At 38.1% G+C, this 24120-nt stretch overlaps 1 protein-coding gene across 1 annotated transcript in view; it reads left to right on the forward strand.

The window, feature by feature from the left end:
• Positions 1-24120, forward strand: part of LOC107557235 (histone-lysine N-methyltransferase 2C-like) — a 123374-nt gene that overhangs the window by 38012 nt on the left and 61242 nt on the right. The window contains exons 9-13 of the mRNA XM_016240582.1: positions 1572-1686; positions 4274-4449; positions 20174-20175; positions 20239-20346; positions 20456-21279. Of these exons, the coding sequence (XP_016096068.1) occupies positions 1572-1686; positions 4274-4449; positions 20174-20175; positions 20239-20346; positions 20456-21279 (1225 nt within the window). The remainder of the gene's footprint in view (positions 1-1571; positions 1687-4273; positions 4450-20173; positions 20176-20238; positions 20347-20455; positions 21280-24120) is intronic.

Raw genomic sequence — 24120 nt, forward strand, 5'->3', positions numbered from 1 at the left:
AAAAAATAAGTTGTGATAACGAGAAAACAACTTTTGTTATGTCGAGATCAGAAAAAATAAGTTGTGATAACGAGAAAACAACTTTTGTTATGTCGAGATCAGAAAAAATAAGTTGTGATAACGAGAAAACAACTTTTGTTATGTCGAGATCACAAAAAATAAGTTGTGATAACGAGAAAACAACTTTTGTTATGTCGAGATCACAAAAAATAAGTTGTGATAACGAGAAAACAACTTTTGTTATGTCGAGATCACAAAAAATAAGTTGTGATAACGAGAAAACAACTTTTGTTATGTCGAGATCACAAAAAATAAGTCGTGATAACGAGAAAAATACTTTTGTTATTTCGAGATCACGAAATCACAAGAATCTTTTTTATGTCGAGATCACAAGATAATTAAGTCGTGATCATGAGAAAACAAGAAAGACAAATCATCATAATCCATGGCCTCTTAGCAGGGACGTACTGGGAGTAAAAAGCGGCCCTGGATTTTCTGCCAAGTAGGCTCACCACAACTACAAACGCTAACTACCTCACAATATTACAGCAATCCTATCGTATTTATGGCAAATAACATCACAAAACCCATAGTGACCCTGCTGACAAAAACAATAGAAACCATCATTCTAATGATTTCCACTACAAATACCATTACAAACATTACAAACCATCAACTTTTAACCATTAAAACCATTAAAAATGGTTTCCTGTAGTGTGTTTTGGGACATATTACATTAGGATTTAGTGGTTTTAACAAAAGCCATGACTAGAAGGTGGCCAGTTACCAGTAGAGACCAACAGGCACCATTACAGTTTCCATTTAAACCAATACAATTTTCATCATAACCAGTAAAACCATTACAAATTATGTGATGCTTTCTATTTTTGTTTTCAACAGAGGTTTGAAATAAATGTATTATTGTATGAACTAAAATACTTGAAATCTACATAAAAAGAGCAGAATGCAAAATGTATACTATGACAATGATGAACATAAATCTAGAATCTAGAAACCAACAGAATTCTTCAATTTGATTAGATTTTTATTTGATTTCATGTCTGTGCGTGTCATGTTAATCAGACTAATCACCTTAGTGGCTACTTCTTTTACTCTTATTTTCTAACTCAATAGCTCTCAAATGTAATCCGTTGTAGAATCGCTGCTGTCTCTTTATGAATTAATGGAATATTCATGCCAGACAATGCGGCGTGATAAATAGCAGTGGACGCTCGAACCTGGGATTTTACTATGCTCTATAGTGAGAGAGGTGGGCAAAGGTAACCCGATGTAACTGTTCACTTTTTTTTCATTTTAGCTTCTCCCAACCGCCTTTATCTTCACGTCTTTTGCTTGCCATCACGAGCCCACTCTCCTTCGCGTCAGTTTCGGTTTCTTATAAGCAAAAATAGATTGCCTTAGCACCCCCTTTTGTCAGCCGTCAACGTCACTTAATCTGACACTTTTTCTTTGATGATGAACCAGCCATGTCGATGGCCAGTCCGCCCCTGCCTCTTAGGACTTCTGTAGTATCTTTCATCTTTTTTTTTCTCTCCCCGTCTGTTTTGTAGGAACCCAGGGGATGACAGCAAGATGCTGGTGTGTGACATGTGTGATAAAGGCTATCATACCTTCTGCCTGCAGCCCATCATGGACACAATACCCACCAATGGCTGGAGGTGCAAGGTAAGCTTGAATTTGTGTATGGACTACAAACAGCATTGTGCCAGTGATGCTGGCCTGCTGTGAATACAGTGACACAGTGCTTTCATTTCCACTTTGAGCCTGTAACGCACAACACACACACACACACACCTCTTTCTTTTTGGTGTGTTTTTGGTCTGTGGGATTGAAGAGTGTGTTGGTTTTCATCTCACCAGCATACTGTATATTCCCTCTGGAATAATGCTGGAGCTTGATTGAATCACCGTGATGAATTCATTACCTCCAAAACACTTTATTTTAATTATTCCTTATGTGCATGCTGTGCTAGGTTTCGATGCACTTCTCCTTAAAGACTGAGCTGCATGAGTGAGTTGTGGAATAGATGTTCTTGACTATAGAAGTTGTGTATTTTTCCACATGTATTTTCTCCATAGGGATTTTAAACTGTGAACCAAACCAGTTCGCTCCCAGATGAATCGGAATATAACAAACTTTGATTTGAATCAAAAAATATTTGACTGATGGTCTTAATTGAATCAGAGGGTGCAGTACACTCTTAACTATAAGTCAAGACTGATAAGTGTAAAAAGCTCAATGCATTTTAAGTAATTCTGAAAATATTCAAGTTGTAAAAGTCCTGTAAGGAAACCGTCTCATACATAACATACACTTCTTACAATTTGAAAACCCACTTAAGATTGTCAAAGGCCCTATGGGAGTGTCCATTGAAGCAACAGATGGTCCATGAACAATACTTTCCTAAAATATGTTTGTAGTCAGATTGTTAATAGACCCCTAAATATCCTGCTTATGTGAAAGAATAGAAAAGCGGAACCAAATTACACGCAGATCCCTCTCAGACTGCTCCAGTCACTTTGTGGAGGTGGCCAAGAAGCCCCACCTGTCATCCAGGATTCAACACAGGAGTATGTCCATCATCAGAGGCTTGGAAAGGCTTGGATTTCTTGCTTAGGGTCTGTGGGTGGTTATTAGAGCTGATACTTGCCCCTCTTCAGCAGGCTGAAATGCTGCTCTTGATGAGCTTGAAGTGCCCTTTATTTATGTATTTTTTTAATTGACATGGAATTTTCTGGTGCTTTGCTCCTATTGAGTGCTGGTGCAGACTGATGAACATGATTTTGAGGCTTTATAGAGGCGTAATTATGTTGGCGCTCAATCCAAATTGATTTAAGAGAACCTGCAAAGTTTGTAGTTCGCAATTGTTGTTAGGTTCAAGTGTCATTGTTCAGATGTAAATTGTTGTCAAATAACTCTAAACAATTTTTAACATTCGTTGTAATACTTGAAGCAGTTGGTCTCCGCAGTACAGCAACAATACAATGCACTGGTAGAATTTGCAATACTGTTTACACCACTGTACAGATTATACAGTATATTTATGTATATTTGCTGGCATGAACATACATGTTGGCATGACTGCTTTACTTTATATGGATTAGTGTGAAAATACAGAGTGAGACATGTCCGAAACAAATCAAGATGAGGAATTTTTAATTTTTTATTAATTTTTTTTTTCTTTTGTCAAGTTCTAAATGAAAGGAGAAACTAATCAAATGAGTTTAGTAAATGATACAGATACAAATTTTGGAACGGTAGTGTGTTTATATATAACCAATAGATCTGTTTGAAAACCACTGGTGGATATATCGCCGATATTAGGCTATTTATTTGTTAGGCTCTTTTTTGGCGGCTTTTACAGTAACATTTCTGTCAGGAATTCAAAATCAATCTGTAGTTATTGATAATTGGAATAGAATAACGAGACTCACACCTGTACATATTCAGTTGCTTTTACTCCCATTCATTTTTGATCACAGGGCGTTGCTACACAACATCCATCAGGGCTTTAAGTCCAAAAGGGAAATATTGATGTATTCACACATTTACTTCTTATCTTTAGATAAAATAATTTCTCTTTGTTTTCCATTAATTATGCAGTCTGATGCGAAGTGGCTTCAACCACTGTCTGCCTCTCTCTCTTACGGGATTGATGACCTGCAGATCCATCAATCAGTGTTATGTGATCATATTTCCCACCTTCCAGTGACATAAACTTCTGTGTTCTGTCTCTTTATAACTATGATGAAACATGAAGCTAAGAATTATATGATTACGATAGGAAATGGTTTATATGTGTTTTTCATGCATTTTGTGGTATTTTTATAATAATAAAATGTGTTTACATGATAATAAACCAGTGTAATAAAAAAACCCCACATATAATGTGTTTATGCATTATTATATACAAAAACCACAATACAATGTTAATGCAAACAAATACAAAGTGAGTTTTGAGCAGAATCTCAAAACTCTTAATCTCATACTCTCATGTGTAGTTTTCAGTCTGAAATAGACATTCTGAAAAGCCCTGCATGGATTAGGGCACCTGAACCAGTGTCACATATCCCAGACGGTGTCTCTGTTGTCACACAAGTGGGAGCGCTGTCCGTTTATGATTTTATTGTTTGCACTGTCATGTTACAGCATATTACTTTGCAGTGTTTTAAATATAGTGAGTTTGCAGTCATCATTTTGTATAACAGTGCATTAGATGAGATTGCAGTGAGTTGTGTGTTGTGTTTTGCAGAACTGCCGAACGTGTGCTCAGTGTGGCATGAGGCCTAATGGCCAGTGGTCATCTAATGGTGTAATGTGTGAAGGATGTCAACAGCAGCGTGATTCAGCGCTGGTCTGCCTCATCTGTGGGCAGAATCAGGACTCTGGCCACCCTCTGGACAAACACTCTTGCTGCACTTGTAAGAGGTAGGAAATGAGTCTCAAGTGACCTGTTGCTTTAATGAAACTGATTCTGCATAATAACAGTATGACACATATTTCCATTAAAATTTTATTTTATTAAGGAAATTCATTAAGTGTCATCCTTGTTGCAAGTGAAATGTGTGTGTGTATTTCCCTTGCATTAATTTATCTTAGTTTGTTCATGGTTTAAAGGAGTGACTGTTCATGTTGGTACCCAATTTGACAAGTTTCTACCACATGACATTAATACTACTGCCATAGTATTATTACTACTACAGAGCTTGAAGATATAATCCCTGACATGTAAACGCTGCTATATGGGGAAGGGATGTTTCACATCATAGCGGTTACTATATTGTGTATTTTAGCATGTCTGTGTTGACCAACTAGAGCTATCTGTTTTATAACATTATTCGTACAAACCTGAATACTGACAATATAGTCTCAGGTGTTGTTATCCATTATTTGTGTGAAGACTCAGTGAGTGTTGATGAATAATAGCTGATTATTCTCTGCAGGCTTCAAAGACTATGATTAACCGATAGACAAATTCAGAAAATTCTGCATTAGGGATGCTCATTTTGGTTAAAGGGGTCATATGACGTTGCTAAAAAGAACATTATTTTGTTTATTTGGTGTAATGCAATGTGTTTATGCGATTTAAGGTTAAAAAAACACATTATTTTCCACATAATGTACATTATTGTTTCTCCTCTATGCCCCGCCTTTCTGAAATGCGTCGATTTTTACAAAGCTCATCGGTCTGAAAAGCGAGGTGTACGCTGATTTGCCAGCTATCCAGTGCATTGTGATTGGCCGAATACCTCAAGCGTGTGACTGAAATGTTACGACCCTTACCATACTGTGATGACGTGTCCCGGCGCGCGATTCAAAAACATTCAAACTCATTGTAAACGAGGCATTTGTTGCATCCAGTGGGGACATAATTACTGATTATAATGACTTATACTGTCTTTTTACGCGTTGCGTATCGCGCCACGTAAACATAAAACCATGTCTGCATTTGTGATCGGAGAAACGACAAACAAGCGCTACTCTACACTGCTCAAAACTCGCGTTTGAATCGTAAGTGGCAAATTCTTTAAATATGAAAACATACTTACAGGCTGTGAGTCAGAAGCGCCAGACTGTCCTTGCAAAGTTGGAATTGACCCACTTTATAGACACGGTATTGACGGTAGACGGCATTGTAGGCTACTCTCCCAGGAAACCGTCCTCGTCCTCCATAAAATGCGCTGCACACATCTGAATATTTGGGTTAAACTGTTCCGGAACAGTGTTGTAAATACAACTTAACCACTGATTTCTAGTTGTGTCTTCTTTTGGAAGGCCAAACAAAGTAGTTTCGCTTTCATAACGAAACACACAGCGTCTCCACAACATGGTGGCGGCTGCAACAATACTACAGCGAGAATAAAAGTTACGCCGCCTTTCTTTGCGTGAACATTTGGGCAGCGTTATGCAAATCTTCCCACATAGTGATGTAGGTATGTGGGGGCGTGTTAGAACGAGCCGTTTTAGGTAGGAGTGGTTGACTCTTAACTTTTATAAAGAATATCTCTTTGGATTTGAGACTTTAGTCTTTGCAACTTTACAGATCTTCTTTATGCACCAAGAGCTTGTAACACTCCAAAGAGAAAGAAAAAATTGAAATCGCATCATATGACCCCTTTAATTTTCCCAACTGACAACCGCTGCTCATTATCCGAACATTAACCGTTAACTGAGAAGATTTGAATATTAAATTAGTATTAAATAAATAACAGAATGGACGAGTATCTGTGACCTGTTAAAAGTTTCTGAAAACAAAGAAAAACGGAATAAAATAATATAAATAAAAATAATAAAATAAATAGGCCTACACAAAATATTTTTCACTTAAATAATTAACATATTAAGATCACAAAACGAAAACACACACTGAATCCTTTTATGCGCTTTGAAGAACCGTATGTTTTTTCTTCAGGATGGGTTTGTTATCCATTCAGTTGGCAGTATTGTAGAGTTCTGGAGGCTGGACATACTGCTCCACTACAAAGACCCTGTTTACACCTGCATCTGTGTCCGGTCATCCAATCAGAGGTGGTCAGCTGGGACAGATTGCAGTTTTACACCTGGCATTAACCTGCCTATCAAATTCATCTCCTGTCACCACTTGTTATCAGATTTCGAAGAGAAGGTCTTACTTACAGTATTGATATAGCACAAAAAGTATTTAAATAAACTGAAGCTTTTATCTCAATCAAATTACAATGTTTACACAACAGATAATATGTGGTTATGTATGTTTTTGACTACCTTCAAATTGATATGGTTTATCGGATCACATTTGCACCTGTATTTAGTGCTAACCACTTGATCATAACAGTCAACAATTTTAGTACACAATTAAACATGTCTATACACATGTCTAATAAAAATATTTTGTATTTGTCTTTCTTTCTTTCTTTCTTTCTTTCTTTCTTTCTTTCTTTCACCAGTCATGTGATGAGAAATTAATTCAGCAAAAGTGTAGATTCTTTTTTTTCTTTAGTCTTCCTTTTTTTATTATTATCATATATTTTAATTTCTTTTACAAAATACAAGTCAGTTCTACCATGGAATAAGTATATTAAAGTTAAATGTTTAAAAATCTACTCTCCATGTTTTTAGCTTGTACTATTTTCCTGCTATGTTGAGGTTTATTTTTGCTGTTTACTTTGTCGACTGCTGTTCTGTGAGTGCTGTAGGCCAGTTCTTGTGATGTTAAGCACTCTTCATGACTTTTACAGAGGGTGTTGCATTGAGTGTGACAAAGATGTAATGCTTGAGCCTCTCTGCTGTTACTGATTGTACATTACTGTCAGTTCAGCCAGAGACCTGAGCGTGTGAGCAGGTTGAGAAACGCCACCGCCACATCTTAATACATCTTTCATAATATGCCCTAAATGAGCGAATGCATTTTTTAGTGTCATGTAGGGACCACATTCTCCCTCCCTAAAACAATGTGAAGTTAGCATGAAATGAAAATGGCCTCGGTTACAGTGTACATTTTATTCAAAGGGGGAAAAGTGCTTGTCAATGTAATCTTGACTGTCCACCAATCCACTTATTTTGTCAATTCACTTTTTCTTATTCTTTTTTACCTTGCAATAAATCACATTACAGAAGTAAAATGGCTTGCAGATGCCATTTCATGTTGACTTTATGGCCAGTTTTTGAGTCCACCACGGAGAATTGGGTAAGACATTTTTATTTTATTTTTTTGTTGCACACTACAAATCTCTCTAAAAACTGCAACCAAAGAAAGAAAATAAATCACCTACCAGCTTCCTGTGTTCAGAGACCCAGCTGGTGACCTATCATCAAGACCCTGGAAGCTAAAAGCAAATCTTATTTTCCTTGGGCCCTTTATTAGGAATTGTAATGAGAATGAACCAGGGCTTAAAGTTCTCCGGCACCATGCCGGATCTCCGGCATGCTGCGTTTGGCTGCGGGAAAAAAAGATAATCGTCCTACATTTAAAAACTCCTACATTTAAAAACACTTGTTGATATCACGTTCGAGTTCATGAGTGCACCTACCAATGTATGAGAGGAACACAGCTTTCACTCTCAACAAAACTAACATTACTAGCCAATCAGAAGTAGGGTTGGGTACCAAAACCCGGTACCAATATGGCACCAGTACCTATTTAACCGGTATGTACTAGAACCGAATCAGAACGCAGATTTCGGTGCCTCATTTCGGTGCCATGCCTGAGTGATCGATTGAAATATTTCCTCCGGTTCTCCGAAATGGACGTAAGAAGCATCATCACTGGCACCGCACGTGAAAAATAATTTCCTGACTGAGAAAATACATGTGAACTCAAGTCAGAAAGCTCTAATAATACAAATCAAACACATCTTTGTAGTAACGAGAGTGTCCATGTTGTTTTCCATTCCAACTTAAAAGCACAACTCGGGAAATGAGAGCATCCAAGGAGCGCATGAATGCAGTAATTACACTTGCTCTGATGGCAGCAGGTAGCCTTCCGTTAACTAAGCTAAACATGCTTAAATTAAAATGCCTAAAGCTAAACCTCCCTTGTATTCACATTTCTAAACCTGTTGTCCAACAAAAGAGAAAATTATAACCTTTTTACTCCACAACACCAGTCAAATGCTTCCTTTTGTGATCTGATGAGGCTTCTTGTCACAGAATGAGGCAGAAAATATGTTCCATATGCTACTTTAAAAAGAATACATCGATTAGCAATAGATTATAGAGTAGGGTGACCATGCGTCCTCTTTTCCCAGGACATGTCCTCTTTTTGGACCTACAAAAATGTGTCGGGCCGTGATTTCTTAATTGCCCAAAATGTCCGGGATTCATCTGTTTTCTTAATCTCGCTCCCACTGAATCTCTGTCCATTGCCGCCTGCTCCTGCAACATGTGTTTCGCTCCCGTGATTTTCGTGTCCACTCCTTTAAACATTCTAATATTGTATATAATTTTGGCGCATCAGGGAGCCGCCGCTCTCAGGATGCGGTGTATTTAAATATTTTTGAATGAGCGTTTGGCTGTTTACTTTCACATTCGATTTCGCGATCACACGCACTCTGTGTAAAGGGAGCACATCTTACAAGATCAGATTTTTGTCAATGAGCTCAGAATCTGTTGAGCAGCAAATATTCCAGCATGGTCTTGGCAGTCATCTCTCCTTATTCTCGACCTGTGATCAGTGAAAGCTAACTCCTGCAGCTCTTGTTGGATGCAGGGTTGCCAAGTCCGCGTTTTTTTTTCCACAGAACTACTTTTAAACTGTTGCCATGGGTTTATTTTCCCAAGTGGGTTAAAGGTTTGAAATATTGCATAAATTACATTTGACTGAGATGCTTGTATTAAAACATTTTGCATTCTACCTATGATAAAACTTTCATGGACTTCTACATTAACTGTTCCCTTCTGGTGGAATGACCTGCCCAGCTCAATCCAAGCAGCTGAGTTCTTCTTTTCAAGAAACGGCTGAAAAAACATTTCTTTCATATTCGTTTGACCCTCTAACTCTAGCACTCTCTATTCTAATGCTACTTCTAATTTTATCTGCTTGTTTTTTTAAATTAAAAAACTTGATCCTCTTAACATTTGCACTCTCTATTCTGTTTCTATTCTAACTACTTGTTTTATTTATAAAGAAAAAATAGCCTCTAACACTAGCCTTCTCTATTCTTTAATAAGTATTGGTTCAGGCACCGTTTAGGCACCGGAACCGTTTTAAAAGTATCGATTTGGCACCGGTAATCGAAAAAAAAACAAATGATACCCAACCCTAATCAGAAGTTTTTGCTCTTATTAACACAAGACGCGCATAATAGTATTCAATTACAGAGGCGCAGCTGATGAATGGAAAAGAAGCCTGGGTCTCGAGCGAGACACATTGAAAAAGTTGCGAGGCGCAATGGTCAAAGATTTCCATCTAGCGTCATATTTAGATTAGTTAAAACATTTCAAAATACAACTACATTGTTTTACTTTTTGTGATTAAAAGACAAATATTTTGTCATTTGAAAATTTCTTAAAGTATTAAAACATGGTCTCGTTCTATTGAACCAAGTATCGGCATTTTGTCTCACCTTGTGAGCTAAGTGTATTGTCACACCCCTAGTGTATATGAGCGTGATGAAAGTCATTATTTTCCAAGTGTATGATATAGCTTTCATTCTTCAGGTCAATCATATATTCATAAAAAATAATCAGTTTGAATAAGGAAAGCGATAACTTTGCCATAGTATCCTTTCAAATGTTAAAGTTGCCCCAGTTATTGCATTCTTTGCATGTGCTGCATGTCACATGTGTTTGCACCATATTGTAATGAGTAAACTTTCTTGGTATTGCTGTTTCAAATATCCCACCATAATCTGTAGTCTGAGCCTGTCAATGGCTAATGGCAATGGCAGATACGTTACCAGTTAGTTTCAAGGAAATTAATTTTCAAATAATGTTCTTTTTTTTTTTTTTTCCAAATAACCCTGTGTATGTGTCCGCCTCCGCCTCCGCAACCCCCAACCCCCGGGAAAAAGTTCAGGCTCAGGATTTTTTTATGCTTTAACCCCTGATGAACTCTTCCTGTAGCCTGATGGTTAAGAAATGAATTTCTCGTGTGCCTTTGCAGTGGTTACAATGGTATTGCTGTTTCAAATATCCCACCATAATCTGTAGTCTGAGCCTGTCAATGGCTAATGGCAATGGCAGATACGTTACCAGTTAGTTTCAAGGAAATTAATTTTCAAATAATGTTCTTTTTTTTTTTTTTGCCAAATAACCCTGTGTATGTGTCCGCCTCCGCAACCCCCAACCCCCGGGAAAAAGTTCAGGCTCAGGATTTTTTTATGCTTTAACCCCTGATGAACTCTTCCTGTAGCCTGATGGTTAAGAAATGAATTTCTCGTGTGCCTTTGCAGTGGTTACAACTGCAGCTTATTACCAATTATTTTTTTCTGCCTGTGGTGGGGAGTTGATATATGCTGGCATGTGGTTGGCAGAAAAGGATACAATAAGACCCGGCTGTAAAGGGCTCTTTGAAAAGCCAGTCATGCCAGCAGCAATGCACTGGGCCACTGCCAGCAGCTAGAGGAAGCAATCATCCCATTGTTGGGCCCCCAAGAGAGACAGCTCTAATCAAGACAGAGACGCCCACCTGTTAACCAACCCTACCACACCCCCACTTCCTGATAAACACACACTGAGTGCACACATGCACACGTTCATACTAGGGTTGTCACGACACCAGAATTTTCACAGCTTAGCGTTACTAGTGAAATTTCACAACTTCTTTCACCTGTTCCTGGAGACTATAATTATTATAGTATGCATAACAGGTACATACTAATATTTTTTTTGTCTCTGCTGGCTTGAATATATTGACTTGACTACTGAGACAAAACTTAAATACCAGATATAAGTTAATGTAGTAGTGTTCTTTTTTTTTCTTTTTCAACAAGTAGTTAATTGGTTCTGTGTTAACTACAGTTGTAGATCATAGTTTACTCTAGTTTTTAATGCAAATAATGCACCCACCCTGCTCTAAGACATATGTATGTCATCTTACATTTCATAAGGTGTTTTAAGACTTGTGCCAAATAACACAAGTGCAAATGTGATATTGATTTTATACAACAGTTCAATAAATAAAAACGTAATATTGTGTTATATTTTAGACACGGTGTTGTCTGTTTTTGCTCAATTTTGCCAATGCAAATATTACCTATTAAAGCCACAGCAGAACTGTTGTGCGTCTCCATGCAATGCATACTTTCTGAATGAATCCGTGTTTTAAATGAAGAATGAATCAATGATTCAATAGCCCATTCATAAAGAGAGCCATTTACTTCATTCTTGAATGAATCAGCCATTTGAACTAATCAAATTAATGAACTCAGTGGCGTGCTCTAAGACATTTACCGCCACCTACTGGCAGTTTTAGTTAGAGTATCATTTCATTAAAAAAAATAATAACAATAATATTTCCATATTAAAAAAAAAATCTGGGAAAAAATACATATTAATAATAATAAAAAAAACTAATTAAAGGGATGGTTCACCCAAAAAAAAAATAATAAAAAAATAAAAAAATAAAAAAAAAATATATATATATTTCTTTCTAAAGCTAAGTTTTGTAATTTCTGTTTTATGCTTTTTTCATTTAACACAATAATGAATTTAAGTTATCTTTTAGGGGTGATTTCTCAGCCAAATGTATGTGCGATCAGTGCATAAAATCAGTGCGTCAATGTGTAAAAGAAAATTTGCAGAGGGGCTGCAAGCATGACAGTTGGTAGCACTTATTAAAAAGCTGAAATACAGCGGTTACTCCGTTACAATTGTAAATAAAACAGTGCTGCACAACTTTCTTGTCACAGAGAAGTCAAACAGTATTTCCATGTTTTCAAACAAATATTCAGAATTGTATGTTCTCTGTGGTGTATGTTTTCAAACACCACCAGGTTTATTCGCAGTGCAATGGAGGAGAGGTTTGAACACCTCTCCGTGCAAAAAATCTGTTGCATTGGCGACATGCGAATGTTTGTGTCAGTCTGAACAGATTGAATTGAACGCCTTTATTGTCATTGTATTTTTCTGTATACAACGAAATTAGGAGCACTACTCCTGACTGGTGTTAGAAAAACAAACATATAACCACAGACAATAAATACTATAAGACTGTACAGTACAATTTTACGAGTAAATACAACAAGTGACTGAGTCCTGATATTCACATTGAGCAATCAGAGTGACCATTTATAGTATTGCACGTTGGCCTTCACCTTGATATGCACCATCATCTCCTGAGATGAGTCCGATCACTGTGGTACCATCTGCAAATTTGATGATGGTGTTGGTGGGATGAGTGGGAGTACAGTCATATGTGTACAAGGAGTAGAGTAGAGGGCTCAATACACACCCTTGTGGAGAGCCGGTGCTGAGCGTGATGGTGGAGGAGAGGTGGGGGCCGAGCTTAACAGTTTGTGGGCGGTTTGTGAGGAAGTCCTTTATCCATGTGCAGATGGAGGGGGAGAGGCCCAGTTCAGATAATTTGCTGATTAGAATGTCTGGGATAATTGTATTGAACGCTGAACTGTAATCTATGAAGAGCATTCTTACATAGGTTCCCTGCCGTTCAAGGTGGTTAAGTGCAGTGTAAAGGGCTATGGTGATGGCATCATCTGTAGACCTATTTGCTCTGTAAGCAAACTGGTGTGGGTCAAAGGTGGGGGGAAGGCTGGTTTTGATGTGCTGTGAGACTAATCTCTCAAAGCACTTCATGATTACTGGTGTTAGTGCAACCGGTCTGTAATCATTTAAACTGCTGGTGACTGCTTTTTTAGGAACAGGGATGATGGTGGCTGATTTTAAGCAGGGTGGTATGATGGCTGATGTCAGTGAAAGATTGAAGATCTTTGTAAAGACTCCAGAAAGGTGGTTGGCACAGGCTTTGAGTACATTTGAATACATACAAGATGCATTAACAGCCGTTCATTATAATGAAAATTTGATCACCAAATTTGTGCACTTTTCTTTGTGTGAACAGGACATATGTCAGATTTTGTTGATGTTAATGTTATTTAAATGTGAGTTTGGCAACCATTTATTGAAAATTTTCCCCATTAAATTAGATAGTCTTGCGTGCTTAATGCTTACCATTCACATAGTCCTGCATGTGCTGCGTGTGTCTGAAAAGGAGTTCATTTGGAGTGTTCAAACTGAAATTCTTGTGAAAAAAAATAAAAATAATCCAGTGTTGCCCAGAGGCGATTGGGTCATTCATGACAATTCAAAATGCATGAAGGTGACAATGGGAATATGCATGATTTTACTTCTGACAGTCTCAGCGCTGGACTTGCCAGAAACTGCAAGTCCAATGATTAATGATGCTTCACTTCATGTCTTAATCCATTCACGTGTGGTAAACATTGACCCATCGACTAATTGGGTACTTTTGTGGATGACTGGTTGACTATTAAAAAGGGGTAATCTTGTAGGCCCTAGTGTTGTTTTGGCATTAAAGTAAAAGTAATTTTGACATCTTTAGTACATTTATAGTAATTATAGAAGCTCTTTGGTCTTATGGCCACATGTTAGAGGGAGGGGGTATTTTCCCAACGGTGCAGTAAAATGACTCCTCCACCAATCTAAAGGTTTTTTGTTGCCATGGATACGTGATGCCATCAGTGATTCATCCTGACACGGCTGAAAAGAACCACAGTCACTCTTACTCACATGACCCAGTGCACAAACAACACAATCACCTGAGCTGGTGCACAAATTGCTGATTGTAGCTGCTGCATAGCTGCTTTGAGATCTGCTTCTGTCATGATGTTATGAAGTGTTAATCTGTTAGGCTGGAGGCTAGAGCCTGTCTGATGTCATACCCACACTGGGAATAGTAAATCCTTTATGTTCATCTGCTTTGCTCCCAGGCAGTGTGCAACGCTGCCAGTTGACACTGTCAGGTGAGTATTGATGAGTGAAGTCAGAGCGAGGGCTTATGGGAGTTTGCAAACCCTGAGGCGCACCCGATCAGCAATAATAGATGTTTGAAACCCAGCATCAGTGTGCAGAATCAGCCAGAGAGCATACTTTCTCTGCTCTCTGGAGTAGGAATGTGTCAGTATCTTGTTTTGAGCTCCTCTTCTTCCTTGTCTGTTCAGTCGGACTGCAGTCATTGCACATCAATGCCTCATGACCTCAGCGGCCTTTCCTCTTGTTTGAACTCTAGATGTCCACTGAGGTGCCCCGAGGCCTCTTTACATGCTGCCTCTACTGGGCAGCTCAACTATTCTTGAACTCTTGTCTTCTCCCAGTGGCAAAACGGAACAGAAAAGCCTTTAAAACACTGCTTTTATATGTTGTTTTAAAGTTGTCACACTATTCAAAAAATGAAATATCGATATCATGTTATTATAACATATATGATAATATTGTAAATAATCCAACTCCTGTAACTATCTGGATGACAGTCCAATGTAGTAAGTGGCAGTAGTGCACCTAACCGCTGGTTGACACCTGTCATAAAATGGATAAAAAAAAGAAGACAATGACGATGCAGTGTGCAGCTACTACTGCTGTACAAAATCATGTCTGAGATGAAGTGACAGATGAAGGTATGACACTCTACCTGCACCTGAGAAATATTAGCTCGCCAATGTGGGAGCTTTTTGGATTCTGTAAAAAAAAGATGATGGGTTAGACACCCCAGTCTGCAGGAAGGGCTGACATTTTCTCTCCTCCACCCTCCGTATTTGAAGTGTGAGAAAAATGATAAAACACAAAAATATACCAAATTAAAGATTCATTTAACTTATAATGTTATTTATTTATGTGAATATTGTAATAATATTATCATCTTACCAGTGAACACAGTTAATACATTTATATAATTCAACAGTACAACTGTTTGATTTAAGACAAGCACACCAATTCTATCGTTCCTGCTTATTTGTAGATCATCAAACCCGTCATTTTAACTATTACATTTTAGTGCGTAAATGATCCTGCATATTTGTGCAGTACGTACTGTGTATAGTACAGGGGTTCTCAATTCTGGCCATCGAGGTCCACTTTCCTACAGAGTTTAGCTCCAACCTTGTTCAGGTGTGTTTGAATAGGGTTGGAACTAAACTCTTCAGGAAAGTTGGCCTCGAGGGCCAGAGTTGGTAAGTCCAGACACATCAAATCGTGTGGCTTGTTGAGGAAAAGTCATTTCAGGTGTGCAATTTTCTAAGTGATTGGACTTATGTCACAGAAACACCCTATCACAATTATCAAGCTCAACATATCTGATGTCCTTCATTTTTTAAAGTCTTTTAACTGCAGGAGACACAAGGGGATGTATTTATGCAGGTATGTAGATTGTTAGGTGTAGGTTGTGTAGTCTGGGGGAGGAGAAGACATTCTCTAGACTGTGACTTGTCCGCCTGGGTTAAAAATAGCTAGGAGCTCTAAACCAATGAGGCTTTCATCTTCCCTGTGCTGCTAGTGGATTGTAAGTGTGGAGACGTTATCAGGACACCGCAACCAACCTCACTTCTCTTTAGCACTCTGAATGATGGCTGCTCTGTCCTGAGTCTTTGATGGCTCTACACTGTTTCTTACACCCCAGATTAGATTCAGATTAAGGGTTTACATTGCCAACGCAAGGTGGTCATACAAAATAGGATTTTCTTGCCGTTTTAAAACAAGTTAGTTTGATATGCTATGTAATAAAAATGCTAGTGGATTGTAAGTGTGGAGACGTTATCAGGACACCGCAACCAACCTCACTTCTCTTTAGCACTCTGAATGATGGCTGCTCTGTCCTGAGTCTTTGATGGCTCTACACTGTTTCTTACACCCCAACGCAAGGTGGTCATACAAAATAGGATTTTCTTGCCGTTTTAAAACAAGTTAGTTTGATATGCTATGTAATAAAATACTATATCATTCACTTTAAGCTTCTTCCCAGGCAATTCATTGAAACTAAACTACAAAAATTATTCAGAAATTGTCATGTCTGTGACATTATAATAATAATAATAATTAATAATTTATACATTTAGCAGACGCTTTTATCCAAAGCGACTTAAAGTGCATTCAGGCTTTACATTTTTTTACCAGTATGCGTGTTCCCTGGGAATCGAACCCACGACATTTTGCGCTGCTAACACAATGTTCTATCACTGAGCCACAGGAACATACTATTACATTATTTATATAAGTCTTCTTTATATCGGCTAAGCAACAGTGTCCCATGATCTGTTTTTTTTCCCGTTGTCGTTGGAATCCACTAAATACATAAAAAAACAAAACATAGTTATGGTTTTGTTTTAGTGGGTTCTCATTCGTTCAACCTACAGCTTATCAATTTTGTTCGTCGTTGTGGGAATGTATATTTTGAAGTTTGAAATCCTGCACATGTAGGCGTTAGAATACTGTTTGTTTTTTTGCTCTTACAGTTATTCTGGATTCTTGTGTATGAGTGATTAATGAAGAGTGCAGAGCATGGCTCGTGTTTGTTTATTCATTTCTGAGTGCCCTGTAAGAGACAATCTCAGCAGTGTCTTACAAGAGCAGGGCTCATAAATATGTTGTCATGGTGATGACTGGCACGATGGGCTGCAGTGGCAGCTGAAGTATTTCTGTTCCCTGTTCAGTGAGGGAAGCGTAAATGTATGGTAGAGGAGGGGGAAAATAGAACACTGTCGAATTCGATGTGTAAGATAGATATAGAAAATGCTGATTATTAATAGTAGAAAATAAGATGTCTTTTTTTTTAGTTGCTCTTTTAATTCTCTGAGCAATCACACTATTTTGATTGCCACCGAATGATAAATTATGCATTTAGTTGTGATTTAGGATTGAAAAATGGTTGTTCTGTCAAACCAAAGCAGTTCTAATCATTTGCATCTCATCTGATTGATGGTGTGAGTGGTCACTTTTTGAATATACTGTAACTAATTTTCATGTTCTGTCTGAACATTTGTCCAGATGCCTAATTTTTGTTGTGATGGGTTAGAAAATTGTTGTACCCTTTGAGTAATACACTAAACCCCAGGTTGCATCAGGACAGTTGAACATGTAATAAGTTAGCAGTGCTGCTCTGTGGCATAAGTCAAATAAAACTCTCAAAAAAAGTATACAGACTATATATATAATAGCTAGGAGCTCTAAACCAATGAGGCTTTCATCTTCCCTGTGATGCTAGTGGATTGTAAGTGTGGAGACGTTATCAGGACACCGCAACCAACCTCACTTCTCTTTAGCACTCTGAATGATGGCTGCTCTGTCCTGAGTCTTTGATGGCTCTACACTGTTTCTTACACCCCAGATTAGATTCAGATTAAGGGTTTACATTGCCAACGCAAGGTGGTCATACAAAATAGGATTTTCTTGCCGTTTTAAAACAAGTTAGTTTGATATGCTATGTAATAAAATACTATATCATTCACTTTAAGCTTCTTCCCAGGCAATTCATTGAAACTAAACTACAAAAATTATTCAGAAATTGTCATGTCTGTGACATTATAATAATAATAATAATTAATAATTTATACATTTAGCAGACGCTTTTATCCAAAGCGACTTAAAGTGCATTCAGGCTTTACATTTTTTTACCAGTATGCGTGTTCCCTGGGAATCGAACCCACGACATTTTGCGCTGCTAACACAATGTTCTATCACTGAGCCACAGGAACATACTATTACATTATTTATATAAGTCTTCTTTATATCGGCTAAGCAACAGTGTCCCATGATCTGTTTTTTTTCCCGTTGTCGTTGGAATCCACTAAATACATAAAAAAACAAAACATAGTTATGGTTTTGTTTTAGTGGGTTCTCATTCGTTCAACCTACAGCTTATCAATTTTGTTCGTCGTTGTGGGAATGTATATTTTGAAGTTTGAAATCCTGCACATGTAGGCGTTAGAATACTGTTTGTTTTTTTGCTCTTACAGTTATTCTGGATTCTTGTGTATGAGTGATTAATGAAGAGTGCAGAGCATGGCTCGTGTTTGTTTATTCATTTCTGAGTGCCCTGTAAGAGACAATCTCAGCAGTGTCTTACAAGAGCAGGGCTCATAAATATGTTGTCATGGTGATGACTGGCACGATGGGCTGCAGTGGCAGCTGAAGTATTTCTGTTCCCTGTTCAGTGAGGGAAGCGTAAATGTATGGTAGAGGAGGGGGAAAATAGAACACTGTCGAATTCGATGTGTAAGATAGATATAGAAAATGCTGATTATTAATAGTAGAAAATAAGATGTCTTTTTTTTTAGTTGCTCTTTTAATTCTCTGAGCAATCACACTATTTTGATTGCCACCGAATGATAAATTATGCATTTAGTTGTGATTTAGGATTGAAAAATGGTTGTTCTGTCAAACCAAAGCAGTTCTAATCATTTGCATCTCATCTGATTGATGGTGTGAGTGGTCACTTTTTGAATATACTGTAACTAATTTTCATGTTCTGTCTGAACATTTGTCCAGATGCCTAATTTTTGTTGTGATGGGTTAGAAAATTGTTGTACCCTTTGAGTAATACACTAAACCCCAGGTTGCATCAGGACAGTTGAACATGTAATAAGTTAGCAGTGCTGCTCTGTGGCATAAGTCAAATAAAACTCTCAAAAAAAGTATACAGACTATATATATATATATATGCATGGAGATAAAGATTCTAGGCTACCTGCTGTTTCATTATTTCGAGGAGTTTACCAACTGGTGGTCAAGTGTTCTGTGTGTCAGATTTTTTGGTGCATGTTGTGATGCAGTTTGAGCAAAGATAATTGGAGTTCTGACAACCAAACACAAGCAACTTATTTTAATTCAGGAAGTCAATGACAATAGAATCCAAGATAAAGACAATTTGCAACAAAAAATGTCATTGGTGTAAAAAATAATAATGTTTTCCTTACGCCTTGAATACATGTGAATTCAAAGAAAATATTATTAAAATAGTATATACAGGTGCATCTCAATAAATTAGAATGTCGTGGAAAAGTTCATTTATTTCAGTAATTCAATTAGATGGCTGCGTTGTCTGTGGACTTCAGAAAACACAATGGATCAACAGCAGCAGATGACATGGCAGCCCAAATCATCACTGACTGTGGAAACTTCACACTGGACTTCAAGCAACATCTGTTTCTGTGCCTCTCCTTTCTTCCTCCAGCCCTGGGGACTTTGATTTGAAATGCAAAATTTACTTTCATCTGAATAGAGGACTTTGGTCCACTGTGTTTTCTGAAGTCCACAGTCAACGCAGCCATCTACCAGGATGATTGCCTTCATGCCACGCCGCACTGATGCAGTAATTCATGCAAAAGGAGGCCCAACCAAGTATTGAGTACATGTACAGTAAATGAACATACTTTCCAACAATTCACTAAAAATGTTTTTTATTGGTCTTATGGAGTATTCTAATTTGTTTAGATAGTGAATTGGTGGGTTTTTGTTAAATGTGAGCCAAAATCATCACAATTAAAAGAACCAAAGACTTAAACTACTTCAGTCTGTGTGCATTGAGTTTATTAATACACGAGTTTCACAATTTGAGTTGAATTACTGAAATAAATTAACTTTTCCACGACATTCTAATTTATTGAGATGCACCTGTGTATATATATATATCATGTTACTTTAAGTATGAATTGCCTTTTTAAAGTATTTTTGAAAAAAATGAATGTAATTTCATTGATCCTTGTAGATGTTCAGAATAGTAAATAGTTAGTTGTTTCCTTGTGCAACTCAACATTTCTCTTTCCTATCCAGATGTCTTCATGGCTGTTGAGGAAGTAAATGAGGCTGAGGGGGAAGTGGCGTTGGAGCCAGAGGCCAGTACTAGTCCACCTCCTACAGTGCCAGAAGAGTTCCTGTCATGTAAGTTTTTCTTTTAGTCAGATAATGTTGTCCATAACGTGTGCATAATGATTTGTAGTAATGTTTTTTTTAGCCACAAATGCCTTAGAAGTTTGTTTTTTTGGCACAGCGGCTGAACCTGCCCAGGAGATCCAGGTTACTGTTACTCTGACAGAGGGTTCCGAGCCTCCTCCATGCGCCTCCACTTTAGTAGGTGTACCCTCCCTCTCCTTTCAGACCTCTTCCACAAATGAAGACCATAACCAGGAGCACAGCTTCATTGGTGCTTTGGAAATGGGGAAGGAAACGGAGGATAAACTGTCTGATGCTACAGAGGATAAACCTGAAGTGGATGTTTCAAAAGCTCTTCCTGCTTTGCCTACCAAAGAAACTTCCCCCAAACACTCTCGAGCACAAGAGGAAGAACCCATGGATGCCTGTCCCTCAGACCCCTCCTGTATGACGGATAAAAGGATGACGAATGTCCCAGAAGCCCAGAGTGTTATTGAGGAAGTTGAGCAGGGACAGAAGCAAGACAAACGACAGCACGGAGAGAAGGTGGCAGATCCTGAGGTCACTTGTATTTTACCTGAGCCGGATAGTGTCCCACTGGTTGCAGAGTGCAGTCCTACTGTGGAAATGGACACTACACCTGTCAGCGACCACAGTTTCTCCAGTTTCAGCTCTCCCATTGAGGATAAAAGCCTCATCTTGAAGCATTCCCCAGGACTGTCCTCTGAGGGCTCAACCAAGTTGACCCAGTCCCCATTTTCCACTGAAGCCTCGCCAAGGGAGACATCTCAAAACCAGACACCTACCCATGGCCTGAATTCATCTGGATACAGCCCCAGTGTTTTCAACACCAACTTCTTTCCCCTTACGCCCAAGATAGGTATGGGGAAGCCAGCCATCTCAAAGAGGAAGTTCTCTCCAGGAAGGCCAAGGGTAAAGCAGGTAAAACTCTTGGTTTTTGGCCTTCCTTTCTTGCTGCTTGGCTCCTGGTTTTCCTAGCCACACAGTAATTACTCCTTTGCTCTCCTTGTTTCTTCGTCACATTGATTAGTGCCAGAGCGTAGCGTGTATTAATTAACATGGAAAGGCTCTTACTGTGCTCTCTCTGGCTCAGTCTCTGCTTCACTTGCTCATTCTTTTTCCCGCTCTCTCTCCTGCCTCCAAGTCCCCCCATTCCCCCCACTGCCCTTCTCAAATACATCACTCACAGTATCCCGGGAGAGAGGGGGATGGGAGTTGGCTCCAGAGCCAGGGGTTTATGCTAGTGGAACATAAAGGAGTCTTTTTGGAGGTGTGTAATTCGGATAACTGCTCACTGAGCTGGAAAGCACAGCACAAACCCATTTCCCCTTTGAGCTCTGGAGCAGGGAGGATGCTGAAAACTCCTTTTTAGGGCCTTCTAACTTGTCATAAGTCTAAATTAATCCTGGCATTGCGGTGTCTTTGTGCCCAGTAGAGTAAACGCATTCTTTGAAACAAAGATTAGTGTGTTCTTTCCTGTCTCACTGGTGCTCACCTCGGCATCTCAGTTTGGGAATTCTTTCATCATTATTGATCTGATTGGCAGATCATACCGCAGCTCCCAGCAGGGCTTATGCCTGATTTATAGACTATGTGAATATGCAAATGCAGGTATGTACATAAGAGCCAAGCTATTGTACATAAGAGTTAGTCCACCCAAAAATGAGAATTATGTCATCAGTTACTTACCCTCATGTCGTTCCAAACCCTTAACAATTTCGTTCATCTTCTAAACACAAATAAATATACTTTTAATAAAAGATTTATTTTTTAATGAAGAAGGATTTCTCTCCCTCTATATGAAAATCCATGCCACCACAACTTTGATGTCTCAAAGTGTTCATAAAGACATACAGTATAATTTAAGCAGCTTACTCCAAGTTCTTCTATCTCTTTATGTGATGAGCAGATTCAGTTTAGGCACTTTGACACACATTCATAGACCATGCCAAATATGGTAAACGGAATATCAGTCGTGCTTGCTTGACCGTTTTTTTCTCACATCTTCATTTATTATTCCTGAAACTAGTATGTTTGTGTTCCCGCAAGAACCAATGAGGTTTGCTTCTCGTACATCTTGCTAGTTTGAGTTTTCATGTTTACCATGTTTGAGCTCTATTTATTTGTTGTTCTGTGTATAGTATGCTAACGAAAGCCTAAATTAAAAGGTTAGTTCACCCAAAAATGAAAATCCTGTCATTAATTACTCACCCTCTTGTCGTTCTAAACCCGTAAGACCTCCGTTCATCTTCGGAACACAAATTAAGAAATTTTTGATGAGTTCTGAGAGCTCTCTGACCCTCCCATAGACAGCAATGTAATTACCACGATCAAGGTCCAGAAACGTAGCAAGGAGATCGGTAAGATAATCCATGTGACTTCAGGGGTTCAACCGTAATTTTACGAAGCTACGGTAATACTTTTTGTACACAAAGAATAAAATAAAGACTTTATTCAACAATTTGTCTCATTGATTTCGTTCAAATCAAAGTGTAAACAACGTAGAAAACGTATCCGTGTGTTGCAGCTGACACAGAATAGCATACGCTATTTACGTTCAGTGGATGCTCTCCAAAATGTCACCAAGGTGACGCAGAGGAGACGAATTGTTGAATAAAGTCATTATTTGTGTTTTCTTTGCATACAAAACTTATTCTCGTAGCTTCGTAAAATTACAGTTGAACCCCTGAAGTCACATGGATTATTTTACCGATCTCCTTGCTACGCTTCTGGACCTTGATCGTGGTAATTACATTGCTGTCAATGGGAGGGTCAGAGAGCTCTCAGAATTCATCAAAAATATCTTAATTTGTGTTCCGAAGATGAACTGAGGTCTTATGGGTTTAGAACGACATGAGGGTAAGTAATTAATGACAGAATTTTCATTTTTGGGTGAACTAACCCTTTAAATCCGTTTTTCATATAAATAGATTATCTCTTTTAAAAAAAAAGTGGATTAAACCACTTGATCCATATGGATATTAAAAAATATCTTATGTAATATTGTGTTTCCCAAAGATGAGCGAAAGTCTTGTCAGTTAGGAACAACATGATGGTTAGTAAATGATGACCACATTTTTATTTTTGGGTAAACTATCCCTTCAAAGGTGCTGTAAGCAAAGCTGTTTTTCTAACTTTCATCATTTTGCTAACCTACACTACACATCCTGTCTTTAAAACACAGCCCTCCGAAAGTATTAGGGATGCACCGATACCACTTTTTCCAGAACTCGCCCGATACCGATACTTTTATTTTTGGTACTTGCCGATACCGAGTACCGATACCGATATTTTTTCTTGCATTTGTAAATATTTTAAATATTGGGTACAGAAACCAAAAGGGTATGTATAATGTTAGTTGGTTAACTTAATTTATCAAATAGATACAGTTAAACTTAAATTTATTCAGACACCTTCAACATTTTTCACATTATCACAGTTTATTCGCTATAGTTTAGAAAATGGTAATAACATATGACAAGAACTCAGAGTTACACTGTGTCAGAACAAATTCAGCTTGATAATGTTAGATAATTTTGAAACAAAGGTATGTAATAGATTACAATCAACCAGAAATTATTCAGACAGCTGTTAGTATGACAGTATTTACACAACTATGAATACTTTGTCGGGCAACCTTTAGCCTTAATGACAGCCTGTGGTCTCCTGGGCATGCTGTCAAAATTCAATTTTTCCCAGACTCGGTCTGAATAATTTTTAGACCCAAATTTGTATAAATTTTACTGGTAGTCCACTGTATGA

Source organism: Sinocyclocheilus grahami, unplaced genomic scaffold (assembly GCF_001515645.1).
Source record: "Sinocyclocheilus grahami isolate Dianchi unplaced genomic scaffold, SAMN03320097.WGS_v1.1 scaffold594.1, whole genome shotgun sequence".
NCBI lineage: Eukaryota > Metazoa > Chordata > Actinopteri > Cypriniformes > Cyprinidae > Sinocyclocheilus > Sinocyclocheilus grahami.